At 38.0% G+C, this 13,956-nt stretch overlaps 1 protein-coding gene across 3 annotated transcripts in view; it reads right to left on the reverse strand.

The window, feature by feature from the left end:
• The window catches only part of LOC110019993 (long chain acyl-CoA synthetase 9, chloroplastic-like), a 20,842-nt gene extending 7,658 nt beyond the window's left edge, over nucleotides 1-13,184 (reverse strand). The window contains exons 1-8 of one of the 3 annotated variants that reach the window (XM_020717927.1): nucleotides 13,019-13,184; nucleotides 12,591-12,801; nucleotides 11,381-11,906; nucleotides 10,904-10,984; nucleotides 10,490-10,762; nucleotides 9,341-9,472; nucleotides 8,795-8,968; nucleotides 8,475-8,704 (exon numbers count right to left, since the gene is read on the reverse strand). In XM_020717927.1, coding sequence (XP_020573586.1) covers nucleotides 8,475-8,704; nucleotides 8,795-8,968; nucleotides 9,341-9,472; nucleotides 10,490-10,762; nucleotides 10,904-10,984; nucleotides 11,381-11,827 — 1,337 coding nt within the window. In that variant the 5' untranslated portion in view covers nucleotides 11,828-11,906; nucleotides 12,591-12,801; nucleotides 13,019-13,184. Of the gene's footprint in view, nucleotides 1-8,474; nucleotides 8,705-8,794; nucleotides 8,969-9,340; nucleotides 9,473-10,489; nucleotides 10,763-10,903; nucleotides 10,985-11,380; nucleotides 11,911-12,590; nucleotides 12,802-13,018 lie in introns of all 3 variants that reach the window. The other 2 variants (XM_020717925.1, XM_020717926.1) reach the window with 2 other exon arrangements.
• Between the last annotated feature and the right edge of the window lie 772 nt (nucleotides 13,185-13,956).

Here is a 13,956-nt window from a genome sequence, read left to right on the forward strand (position 1 = left end):
TGAGCCACAAGTGGTGTCGACCGGTCCGGGGCGACCGATCGAGGCACAAGTGGTGTAAGTGCAACGTGTAAATGCAATGCGCAAGTACAAATGCAAATGCAAGGTGCAGAGTGCATGTGCAAGTGCGATATATGACATATATTATCTAACATGCAAGATATGCACATGCAAACAACGAGGTTCATATGACCACATATGATAGCGAGTCACGTTCGTACTAACGACATCACCTAGGAAACCTAAGGTTTAGACCTTTGGATATGCGGCATCGCCGCCTCCGGCTTTGGTGTGGGAATGTGAGTTGGTTTCTCCCCGGATCTCCGAAGGGAAAACTCTCTACGGCGTCGCGAAATGTGCTAGCTACAAAATTTTTCCCATTTCGCGAACTCCTCCAAACTTTGCAAAGCGATCCAGCTAAGAAGCTTTTCTCATATTGCCAAGTCCGACCCTCTAGCTTCTCCAAGTAGAGCTGGGGAAACAGTTGGTTTCTCCCCGGATCTCCGAAGGGAAAACTCTCTACGGCGTCGCGAAATGTGCTAGCTACAAAATTTTTCCCATTTCGCGAACTCCTCCAAACTTTGCAAAGCGATCCAGCTAAGAAGCTTTTCTCATATTGCCAAGTCCGACCCTCTAGCTTCTCCAAGTAGAGCTGGGGAAACCCAAAGCAAGGGGAGTGAGGGACTCCGACCCATCGGGACTTGTGCTAAGGCTCACAACAAAAGAAAGACATTCGGCTCTACGGGGCGTGTTTGGTTACGCACAGGAAGTCCTAACCTAACAGCTCGCTCTAGGAAATCGACGTTCAATTACATAGTTACGTTAACGCGTCGACCCATGTCGACGCACGCAACCTCTCACGCCTAAACACCACTAAACCTAAGGCTAGCTAGGAGTTTAGGGGATCTCACCACCGCGAAGGGTAGGGATGCGTTATCTTTATGTTGAGGGAAAGTCCGCGCTTCCGGTCTGTGTGCCAGTATGCCTCGCAATGAACCATGCAACGAGAACTATAGGAGGTTGTGAGGTATGCATAGTATTTAAAAATAATAATTTTGGCATATAAAAAATATAATCAAAATATACCTTTGAGAAGGGTCGCTCGGTGGCGGTGAAAAAGGGAAAGTTTTCCTTGCAAAAGAAAATACGCTTGCACCTCCTCGAACAGCGACGTCGTTCGCTGTCCGGTGACGTCGAGGTGCTCCGAAGAAGTATCCGGTCTCCGGGAAAGTAGGACGACGAGATAGAGGAGTTAGCCCGTCGGCGGTGCGCATCGGGAGCGAAAGAAGCGCGGAGGAGAGCCCAAAATATGAAGCTCCCCTAACTGATTTTGCTCCGGCATAAATACAACGCCAGCGATCGGCGAAAAAGAGGTCCGGCGAATACCAGGATCTCAGCGTCGGAATTGGCCGAGAAAAAGAAAGAAGAAGAAGAAGAAAGAGAAAAAAAATTAGGAGGAGGAGGAGAAGAAGAAGAAATGGAAGAAGAAGAAGAAAAATTAGGAGAAGAAGATGAAGAAGAAAAAGATCTTCTCTCTCCTCCTTTTTGATAATATATACATACATATATACATATATACATATATATATATATATATGTATATATGTATATATGTATGTATATATTATCAAAAAGGAGGAGAGAGAAGATCTTTTTCTTCTTCATCTTCTTCTCCTAATTTTTCTTCTTCTTCTTCCATTTCTTCTTCTTCTCCTCCTCCTCCTAATTTTTTTTCTCTTTCTTCTTCTTCTTCTTTCTTTTTCTCGGCCAATTCCGACGCTGAGATCCTGGTATTCGCCGGACCTCTTTTTCGCCGATCGCTGGCGTTGTATTTATGCCGGAGCAAAATCAGTTAGGGGAGCTTCATATTTTGGGCTCTCCTCCGCGCTTCTTTCGCTCCCGATGCGCACCGCCGACCTCTTTCTTCCTCCTCTTCTTCTTCCTTTTTCTCGACCAACTCCGACGCTAAGATCCTGCTATTCGCCGGACCTCTTTCTCGCCGATCGCCGACGTCGTATTTATGCCAGAGCAAAATCAGTGAGGGGAGCTTCATATTTTGGGCTCTCTTCCGCGCTTCTTTCGCTCTCGGTGCGCACCGCCGGCGGGCTAACTCCTCTATCTCGCCGTCCTACCTTCCCGGAGACCGAAATTTTCGTCGGAGCACCTCAACGTCGTCGGACAGCGAGCGGCGTCGTTGTTCGAGGAGGTGCAAGAGTCTTTTCCTTTGCAAGGAAAACTTCCCCTTTTTCACCGCCACCGAGCGACCATTCTCAAAGGTATATTTTGGTTATATTTTTTATATGCAAAAATTATTATTTTTAAATACTATGCATACCTCACAATCTCTTTTTTCTCGTTGCATGGTTCATTGCGAGGAATACTGGCACAGAGACCTGAAGCGCGAACTTTCACTCAGCATAAAGAGAACGCATCCACAACCTTCGCAGTGGTGAGATTCCCTAAACTTCTAGCTAGCCCTAAGTTTAGTGGTGTCCAGGCGTGGAAGTTCAATCGCCCACACGGGACGCGTGTGTCGGCGTGGGTCGGCGCGTCAACGTACCTATGTCATTGATCGTCGATTTTCTAGAGCGAGCCGTTAGTTTAAGACTTCCTGTGCGTAACCAAACACCCCCCGTAGAGTCGAGTGTCTCCCTTTTGTTGTGAGTCTTAGCACAAGTTCCGATGGGTCGGAGTCCCTCACTCCCCTTGCTTTGGTTTCCTCAGCTTTATTTGAAGAAGTAACTTGGCAAAGCGAGAGAAGTTTCGTCGCTGGCTCGCTTTGCAAAGTTTGGAGGAGTTCGCGAAATAAAAAAAACTTTGTAGCTAGCACATTTCGCGATGCCGTGAAGAGTTTTCCCTTCGAAGATCCGGGGAGAAAACTCCTCACATTCCCACACCAAAGCCGGAGGCGGCGATGTGACATATCCAAGGGTCTAAACCTTAGGTTTCTTAGGTGATGTCGTTAGTACGAGCGTGGTTCCCTATCATATGTGATCATATGAACCTCGTTGTTTGCATGTGCATATCTTGCATGTTAAATATTGTATGTCATATATCGCACTTGCACATGCACTCTGCACCTTGCATTTGCATTTGCACTTGCACCTTGCATTTACACGTTGTACTTGCACCTTGTATCTTGCACTTGCATTTGTGCCTCGATCGGTAGCCCCGGACCGGTCGACATTACTTGTGGCTCGGTCGGTTATCCCGAACCGGTCACATCACTTGTTTCAGTCGGCTACCTGGGCCCGGTTGGTACAACACTTTAGTTTGATCAGATTTTTCATCCCGATCGACCATCCACTTGCTCATTTACATGTTGTGTATGTGCATGTAAACGTTTGTCTATATGATTGATATCATCTACTTTAGTTAGATTCCTTCGGGTCACTGCCTTACCGACATTCACTTTTTTCGGGCTGCTGCCATTACGACATGCCCATCTTTGAATCAATGTCTTACCGGCATACCCTTTTTTCGGGCCGCTGCCTTCACGACATGTTCCATCTTTGGGTCACTGCCTTACCGGTATACCCCTTTTTCGGGCCGCTGTCATCATGACATGCCCATTCCTTCGGATCACTGTCTTACCGACATACCCTCTTTTCATGCCTCTGTTATTACGGCATGTCCATTCTTACGAGTCACTGTCTTCATGACATACTTTTTGTCACTACTTATATGTTTTGATTTGCTTGCATTAGCATTTGCAATTGAATGTTTGCATAGATAGTGAGACATACCCGTTAGGAGAGTGACTCACGTGTTGGTCGCGAAGCCGTAACGAGCATTGCTTGCTGGGTCAATCTCGATGAGCAATGCGAGTTGTCATTGGGACTGACATGAGTATGACTGTGCTAAGAATCCAATGAATCTAACTGGTGTGATCCCCTTTCGTGACACTCTTTAGATTCTTTGGATCCTTAGGATGGGGCCAGTAAAGTAACCCCGTCAAAGTCATACCATACCCAGACTTACCCCGCACTTAGATACTAGGTTGATGCACTTTTCGTTAGATGGTGTGCTAGGCTAAGACTTAGGGAGCTAGGTAGTTTTTTTGATACTTGGCTATTGTTCTTTGTTGGATTGTTTGATATTGTGCTTATGATGTGACTGCATGTTGCATATATATGGTAGTGTGTTAATGCGTTCTAGTGCATGGAGCCATGCCTATTTTTATACACACACAGGTATCGTTACGGGGGGGAGCAAGTAATGATTTCTTACCATTTTGCTTGTAGGTGCTATTAGCTCCCCCCACTTTTAAGGCAAGACTCATGATACATTATGTGCATGTGAGTTTCCATGCAAGATTGAGTCTTTTACTTTTCTCTATATATTTTTAGAGTCTAGGAGAGTCCTGTAGTAGAAATAAGGTACGAACACGGGTTCCGAGACGTTAGCACGGGAACCACGTGGAGGGGACCAAGAGCAGATGCTCGTGCCCCGTATCTTAATTATGTATTTTGTATTGATGTATAGAATTAGGACCGGGCATGTATATGCGGAGTCCGGCCGCATTTTTTTTTCTTTTCTGGGATATGTTGCCGAATCAGCGGCACCGGCCTGTTTATTATTTTTTATTTGGCTTATTTTATCTTTTGCATCATTTTGCATGTCTGCATTTGCATGTGTCTTATTTGCTTCTTTCTGTGATTTATCTGGGATTTCACGATATAACATAGGCTCTTTAAGATTTAAATTCCTAAAATTTTATATCTATAAAATCCTAAATAAAATATTCAATATAATTAAAATTTAAGATTAAAATATTCAGGATCTAAAAATTATAACTTTTACTTTCCTGTATATATTAATAGTGTCTCCACAATACTTATGATCGCTCTAAGATAGCTGCATTCATGTTTACATGTCACGAGGAGGAGTCCCCGTACTTTTCCAACCTGACTGACCCAACATACCTTATAAATGGTTGTCTAGTGCGCCTAGCGTGTTAGAAGGCTTCCTGACCCAGATAGGGTATAAATTCTTTTGTTTGGAGCGTTTCCAGCTTCGTAGCTGAACCTTCACTTCTTTTTCTTTACTGAGGCATCCTTGATATTTCAGCAGGTATAAGTCCCACCTCTTGGCGCTCCAGCTTGTAGTCATAGGATAGAGTTTATTTCCTCTAACCTTAGGGCTACCGAGATCCCCCATTGACAATGCAATTCACGGATTGCTGACCGTGGATTTCAGAACATGTTGGGTCGACTACATTCTACTTAGGGTCCTAGTAGTTGTGCATGACGGGTCCGTGGTACCCCGACTCAGTTACATCTACCTTTTAGGATCACTCTACCTTCCTTTTTTGTTGAGCCCCTTTGAGCCCTGTCGTTCTTTGACCTCGTTGATATCACCTTGACGGCCCGATGCCGATGAGCTGCCGCCCATTTGGGATACGACGATTTGTCCTCAGCCTTTTGACCCGGACGTGTTTTGACGTATTAAGATATCCCCGTCAAGATGATTTAAGTTATTCTGTGGGCCTCATCTGCCGATGAGCTGCTACCCATTTCGGGATGTGAGAGACTCATTCTCTGTCCGATTGCTTAGTTCCGATTGCTTAGTATGAGTTTTGAAGCATTGGGACTGTTCTCACACGGAATAACCTTCATTTGATTGTCTATACCCCAGGTTTATGATAATATGAAACGAAACTCCTTTTATCGAGAGTATTCTTGAGTATCCCCCAAGATGTAATTAACTAGTAGGAACACGTTCCTCTGGGAGTGTTTTTGACCCCAGAACAGGTACATACACCTGACTCTCTGGTTATGGGTAGTCTATGTAGATACTTCTTTCATGAATATTGGTTTAAAGTGTCTCCGTCCGATCTTATTTGGGCGGATATTCTTAACTTATCCTTGCGAGGTTTATCGCACGTAGACTCTCCACGCGTTTGTTTCTCTTGTTTGTCTCTTTGTTGTATGTCCCTTTTTATTTGATTCCTCTCCTCTTCGAATCATTTATATGGTTCGGGAGAGATTTATTCGAATGAGAGAAGTATACGACGATTGACAAGCTGGCGACTCCTATTAAAATAAAAAGAGAAAAATGAACGGAAACAGTAAAATAAATAAAATAAATTATAAAATTATAAGATTTGCTTATTTGACTGGAAAATACATATAGAAATAATTTGTTTGGTTGTGCAATAAAGCTACCAGCTTTTTAACTTAAACAGCAATTTAAAATTTGAAGAATTTAGTAGAATTTTGAATTGTGATTACCATTTAATCAACCATGATCTATATATTTATATTCAACGAATTCAGATTTTCCCAACCACTGTTAAGGAATCAAGTGAAGCTGGGTGAGATCAATTTCTAGCTACGCAAACTCTCTACAATAAGCTCCAAAACCCCTCCTCCACCAGTTTGAATCAAAGAATTTGTAAAGTTGAGTAATAGCACTTCAAACCAACTTAGCTAATACCATTTCATCCCTAAACTAAACTCCTGATCGCAAGATCTAAGGGTTTCACAATGCACTTTCCTGTTAGACCATGCAGAACACCAGCAACTATAAATGAAAACGAGCAGCTATGTGTCAAAAACTAAGTCCGAACTCTCCAATTCTAAACATAGATAAATGTTCTCATCTTTTTTCTTCCAAATTCAACACGCGCACTAAAGCCCGATTATATCAAAGAGGGCCTAAAAACTGTCTCTGGTCTTAAAAATTTCACCTTCTTCTCTTCCTTGACTCCAATGGACAAAAGGTGGCAAAAGAAGGAAATAAAATGGTGGTAACTAGAAGCAAAGAAGATCACTTTGACAACATGCCATAAAACTAAGATTTCAAAGAATATCACAATGGTAAAAAAAATGCAGTGTGGAGACTAATAACCCTGCAAAAGCTTGTAATCATGGAACACAGGCAATACATTAGGCGGGAATGTGGTTGGCGATCCAGAAAAGAAGCATGATGAAGACAAAAAACAAGAATGAGAATGTCACACCAGGAAAAACAGGGTTAGAGGCGAAAATGCAATTGGACTTCGAACAATTTCAGAGAAATTGGAATTTACAGAAATTAAAATTTTTGAAACATTGACAAATGCTTTAAAAAGTTTGCATTTAATTTACTTCATATCAAACAAACCCATATATTCATTTTATTTTACATTCCTAATAATAGCAGCCAAACAACTGCTAAGAATAGAAGAAAAACTGATAATTTTCAACGTATAAAAAGTATGTCGTCTTAATTGTTTTACTTACGTTAAAATTAGTGATTATTTTATAGGTCTTTTAACACAGTTTGATGCAAATATACACATATATCACAATAAGTTGAGAAAACTATTTTAAAATTGATTTTTATACAATCGGTCACTAATTAGTTATATAACAAATAAACAAAATTATATGTTAAATTGGTTTTATACTTTAGTTCACTAATCGTACAAAATTAATTTCCTAATTCAAGTTGGTTGTAATTATATGACCTCAGTCTTTACAATTATTGAGATTAGCTTTGTTAGCGGTAAGCTAGAATGATCTTTAACAGAATAGCCTGTAATTCTAGTTTGATAATTCGCTGTTTCTTTTAGATAACAAGCAATTCTATTTATAAAGTGGTTTTTTTATACTTACCCAAGTAGTTATCTCTCTAATGCATTGCTATTACATAAATAAAGATTGCAATATAGAAAGTATTTATTAGTATAAGTTGTAATATTGCGTTTTTGCATGAGAAGTCCTTTCTTTGGTTGAATAAATGGCTATAATCTTCTGAAGCTAATGCTTTATACATCAGTAATGCTACCAGACTACATAAGTTGATTATGGGGACAGCTAGAGGAGCATCTTTAAGATATAAACTAAAGACAATCCCAAACAAAAAGAAAATCTATCAAAATCAAGAAATTCACCATGTTTCTCCCAAACCATAAGAGTTCTGCAAGGACAATAACAATGTTTCTATAACTATTTCAAGCTTTCAAGAACAAAATGTAAAAGAAAAAAGATCTCCTTATAGAACATGCCATGGCTGAATGTGAAAAAGATAAAAAAAATACAAGGTTAATGAAATGGTCTTCATTTACGTAAAGTGTAATCTCACAAACTAATGTTCACTTTGTTTCTAAAATAATAGGGAAATTTACATACCTAGCACAACATTTGTTTTGGGAAAAAACTAGCACAACATTTTTATGTATTTACCAATCTCACACCTGAGCTTTCATAATTACATACATAAGAGTTTGGTGCTTTAAGACAATGCATTAAAAGATGCATTTCACTTTTAAAAAGTGGTATTAGCGCTATCTCTTATGTGATATTAAAGATTTTGAGTGTTATGCGCGAAAATTTAGTTAAAAACATCAAAATTGCATGCCATGTATGTAAATGCTCTGTGATAGCAATATAGCAACTACCATTAAAACATTCAGGTGACCAATGAAGCATGAATAAGGTAATTAGTTTAAGTTTCCTGTTTAAAATTATAGTTCAAAATCACATTCTAACCCCAGGCATATGTTGATGAATCTTTGAGTGTCACCAGAAAGAGGAGCCCCTCCAGAAAGTAGAAAACGGATGTCTCCACCCAAAACTGCCCGAACTTTGCTAAATACCAGAAAATCCCATAAGAATTTCTCAAGTCCCCATGCACCGAACCAGCTTCCATTAATTGCTGCAAACCTACGACCATATCCAATGTCAAATAACTTCTTTGCAAATCCACCCTTTGCATTTACCTGAATATAAAGAGATCAAACAAATTGGCTCTGATTGTTTGCTCGATGATTGAAAAATGATTAATGAAAAATCAAGAAGTTTTTGCCCACATTTTTTCTCACACCATCTCGAATGCGATCAAGAATAGCAGGTACCGCAGTCATTAAAGTAGGTCCTAAAACAGAGGCATCACCCTTTGTTCCCTTCTTTATTTTGTTTGATGTGTCAGTAAGAGTCAAAGGTGAACCATATCCAATAGAGGCACCAGCAGCAATCATTACAGACTGCAAAGAAAAACAGTCATTTAATTGGAATATCTGTTTTATACCAAAAGAAAAGGGGGGCATGTACACATATACTACACAATTTATGTATTTACATATATAACACCTAAATATTCATATTTACATGCATGCTCCTCAAACCTTTAACATCACATCCAAAATAGCACCTTCATTATCATTCTAAAGGTGAAATGTACCTTTTCATACATGAGATTGACACAAAGGGGTTATAAGTGTAAATATCAATTTTTGAGTGTTAGATATTTACATACATAAGAATTGTGTGGTATGTATGTAAATTCCCAAATTAAAAAAAGAGGTTATCAATTATCGCCTGAAACAGCATAAATTTAAGAAATTGTAAAAGCTCACCTCTGCCGCTAATTCAAGAATATGAGCTAGTGGCAAGTAAGCCAAATAAACATCTTTACTACCAAGCCCAGGTACAATAGTCATAACTGCGGCAACAGTAGCTAGAACATTCCCATGTGACATCATTACCCCCTATATAAAAGCATAAAAAAAATAGAGGATTTAGAATTAATAGAACAAAGAAAATTATGTGATGATATTAAGAAACAATACTAAATACTATTAGAAGATAAAGTGACACATGACTGATGAGTATAAAAATATTTGACCTATCATACAAAATAGTCAAAACATAAGAATATAACTCCTAGAGTTACAGTGACTCGCGAGTTTAAAACAGAATACAATGGAGATTTAAAAATAAATTTTAAGAAGCCGCGATTAGGTCTTCAAAGTTGCATGATTTTGAATATTGGATTGTAAGAAAGTCATTGACATTTGAGTGTGACTCTAGGAATGATTATATGAGAGAGAAGGTTGAAGTGACGTTTACTGAAAAGAAGGTAACTAAAAATAGACCTAGGTGGTGTAGATAAATATATAATGAAAAGTAGAAAATATGTCAATAAAAGTTAGTGTCAAAAGTTCGAGGAGGAAATAAGTCTCAAGTTAAATGCATAGAAGTTGTCCAAAATATTGCAAGAATAAATTTTAACACCTCAAACATGAGAATGGAAAATAAGTATTCATAATACCAGCCACAAAACTTTAGCTTAAGACAAATGATTACTTTGACTTTATTGTTAAAAAAGGTTGAGACTAATCTGCAAGCACAAAAAAAAAAATAATAATAATAATTTTGCTTTTGGATGGCAATTCTGAATAGATGCCATCTAATTTATCAAAGAAATAAAAGAAAATTTCTTTTGCCTTGACAATTAACTATCGTTCTTATTTCATAGCATCACAAAAGATGAACCTATATTTCACCAGATCACCACCATAAATAATCCAAACTTGGCCAAGTTGAACTACACAAGGATTTAAAGGTAATCAGCTTCCGACAATAGTATGAAATTAGAAACATAGCAGCTTCAACGTATAAAAAACTTTATCTAAAGATATGAAAAATATATATATATCTTAACATAATTGGAGCATATGCAAAAAGAACTAAAAAGGAGAAATTTTTTAGGCTCTTTGACCAACCTTAGGAAGGCCAGTACTCCCACTAGTGTACATTATGACAGCAATGTCAGCTGAAAGAGGCATATTTGCTTCAAGAGGGTTTTCCTTGCCCAGTTTCACTACTTCAGCAAATGAGGACACCGTCCATGAAGTATTTTTCTGATATTGTGTAATCTCATTTGAGATGTCTTCCTCATTAATACAAATTACACGTCTAACAGTATCAAGTTGTCCGCTTATGTCAACAAGCTTTTTTAACTCTTTGCGTCCACATATCACAGTTGTTACTTCTGTCTGGTAAAAGATTATAATCAGTTAGAAAAGTAAATCAAATTTAGACACTTTCATGCCATTGAAACCAATAAATAGTTTTTGTTAAGGAAAAGAAAAAAAACAAGAACAAAAGCATTTAGAGAGAGAGAGAAGATGAAGTACCTCATTTAGGGAGTGACAAAGAGCTTCCTCGCCCAAGGAAGCATACATGGTAACTACTGTGAGATTTTGTCGGAAGCAACCCTTCACAAAAAAAATAATTATATTAGATTAATAAATCCAAACAGAACTTTTTGCAATTCGGCACTTTGCATATGACATTCAGTATGGAAACTAGAAAACATTAAATTTGGCGAAGTGCATTCCTGAACTGATAACTCTTTCTTCTTTGAGGACAAGTAAAATCTTACTTATCGCGTAATGTAAAAGAAAATCTAAGAATTTGATGTTGATGGGGATGGCAATGGCAATGCATAGACTATAGCAAAGTTAGAAATCTACACAGGAACGAACCACAATCCCCTCTAATAGTTAAAAACAACAGAGCTGGGAATAATAACTTCAATCTTCTAATTATAAAGTTATTTATCAGAATATCTGAGAAATTATAAAATAAGATATGATGTTGGTCAAAAATACCTGTAAGACTATCTGCCATTGTGCCTGTGTGTCGGCGAAGATCCCAACACGCTCATCACTTTTGTGACCAAGTTGGATTAAACCAGAAGCAAAGTTGGAAATAGTATCCAAAGCTTGAGCATAACTTAGCCATTCATAGTCCCCAAGATGGAACTTCTCAAAGGATCTGCCATCTTGACTCTTTTCAGTTTCCTTGGAAATAAGCTTTCGAGTTCCAAACAATGGCTTGTTCGGGTACTTCTTACAGGAATGCTCAAACAGCTCAGATATGGTTGTGACCCCTTCCCAAAGTGATTCAACGGGTTTCTCAAAACGGTGATTGCGAAGTGTAAAACCAGGCTCTCCACCAGCATCTACTGGTAAGCCGCGCTTCTTTCTGCCCTTTGTCTTTTGGAGTATCAGAGTAATCAGAATGGGCACAAAAGCACCGACAAGATATGGATTCATTCTAAACTAAGGAAGATATCAGTGAATTCAGCGGAAATCTCCAGATGCAAAACCCCAGAACTAAAAACTGTCACCAAATCTGGCTAAAAAGATGCATTAGAAACAGCAATTCTAAGTATTTTAGCCACAATAAACTAGGAATTTATGTATATGGTTAAATAAAAGGGCCAGAACAAATCAATTAAAAAGGCAAGAATGCAAATTTCCTTTGTGTCGGCCTCTCTAACCATATACAAACCTAGCAGAGACCTACAATACAGATAGTAAACCTACTTAATAGCCCAAAAAACCTATAAAGATCAAAGAAAGGGAGATTTAGCACTCACAAAAATTCAATGTCTCACCCAAAGCTACAAATATTGTTGTCTATTGTAGCTTGGGGGGAGATTTAGCAGAAAATAATTCTCTAACACAATTCACTCTAAGAGGCCGTTTGGTCACGAGAAGGATTTAACTCAAGTAGTGCTCAGTAAATATTATAAATCCATGTTTAGTAAATCTTGAGAGTATTGAAACCACAAAATGGTTTAGTATAACAACTTTTAAATACAGCTAAATCCTCATAAACAAATTGGATATTTGCTTAAAGTGAGAAGGAGAAACTACTTAAATCCAGTGAATAGTGGGATTTAGTAAATCATGAACTTAACAAATAAGGGTTTGTTTAAAGAAGCGGCTATGAAGTGGTGAAGAATAAGCTGTTGTTCAAAAAACTGTTGTGGTTATTACAAAAATTTATTTTTTGAAAAGGTTAAATCATAACCTTGTAGCAACCAGTAGGTAGTCAGGTCTGATTATAACTCAGCTTTCAACTACAGCTTTTTAATAACTCCGGAGTAAAAACTGAGGTGCAGCCCCTAAGGCACCCTAAGGCAGCTAAAGACAAAATTTACAAATAATGCAGAATTTAAAGCCCCCAAACTTATTCCGGCAGATCGGCCAGTTTATATCAGCATTCCCGCCTTCCAGAAGACCTAACAAACACCCTTACATTAGCCACAATATAGCACCAGGATCAAATCCGTCAACAAGCCTAGAAATCACTCAAAAAAAAGTTTTCCACACCATTTTTCCATTAAAAAAAAAGTGCAAAAGAAATCTGCAAACCTCTCAAAGAACCACGGATCGAATAAACAGAAAGCCGCCATCACCATGAAACACACAGATTCGAAAGCAAAGAATCGAACTCACCTGTTGCAAGACAGAGCTCGATTAAAAGAATAGGGCAATGAGTGAACGATCCGGAGCCAAAACCTAAGAAGAAGAAGAGAACGCGGCAGTCGTGGCCTTAGTAGAGAGGAAACGGACAGCTCAAGCTACCCATAGATTGGGCATTCGGACGACAGAACAAATTAGTCCACATTAATTTTCTTCGGCTATTAAATATGCGTAATGAAAAAAAAATATAAGGTTTTTCTTTTTCTAAATAAAGATGAGCTTAGTGAGCCATTGCACGATTTAGCTTCAGTTCACATCATAAGATACTAAAATTCAGGGCGGTGCAGTACCACATTATAATTTTATCTGTTTAATTAAACTGTATTTTGGTAGCTTTTTTTTTTTTTAATTATTGTTCAAATCTGTGTTTTCACACTTATATTGACTATGTGCAGTGTCATTTTTTTTAGTTGTGGTATGATTTTCTTAAAAAAATTTGTATTTGTCACTGTAGTTTTTTTAACATCAAATTATTTTTCACCAGTTTCACAGTTATTTTTTAATAAATTGTAGCTACCCCAAACAGACTCTCAATCATTATATCACGCGAATTTGTAATCTCATAATGAGAAACTACAACTCGATTTACCGTATCACATGTAAGTGTGCATTTATAAATTGATTTGAGTTGTATTTAGTTTTGAATATAATCGTATTAACTTAACTTTATGATGTAATTGAGAATTAGTAAGTCGTGTTAAGATTTACTAAAAAAATTAACCACAAAACTCATTAATTATAAATGCTTAATAAGGAGTAATAAAAAAATGGTTAAGAATTAAGAAAATTATAAAATTCAAGGTTGAATGAAAATTATTAACTCTTAAAATTGTGGGATCCAGATTTGTTCATAGATCATGCCCAAAAAATATAGCGCAGAAAGACACTTAATGAGTACAAAAATATATATT

This window comes from Phalaenopsis equestris, unplaced genomic scaffold, assembly GCF_001263595.1.
Source record: "Phalaenopsis equestris unplaced genomic scaffold, ASM126359v1 Scaffold000090, whole genome shotgun sequence".
Lineage (NCBI taxonomy): Eukaryota > Viridiplantae > Streptophyta > Magnoliopsida > Asparagales > Orchidaceae > Phalaenopsis > Phalaenopsis equestris.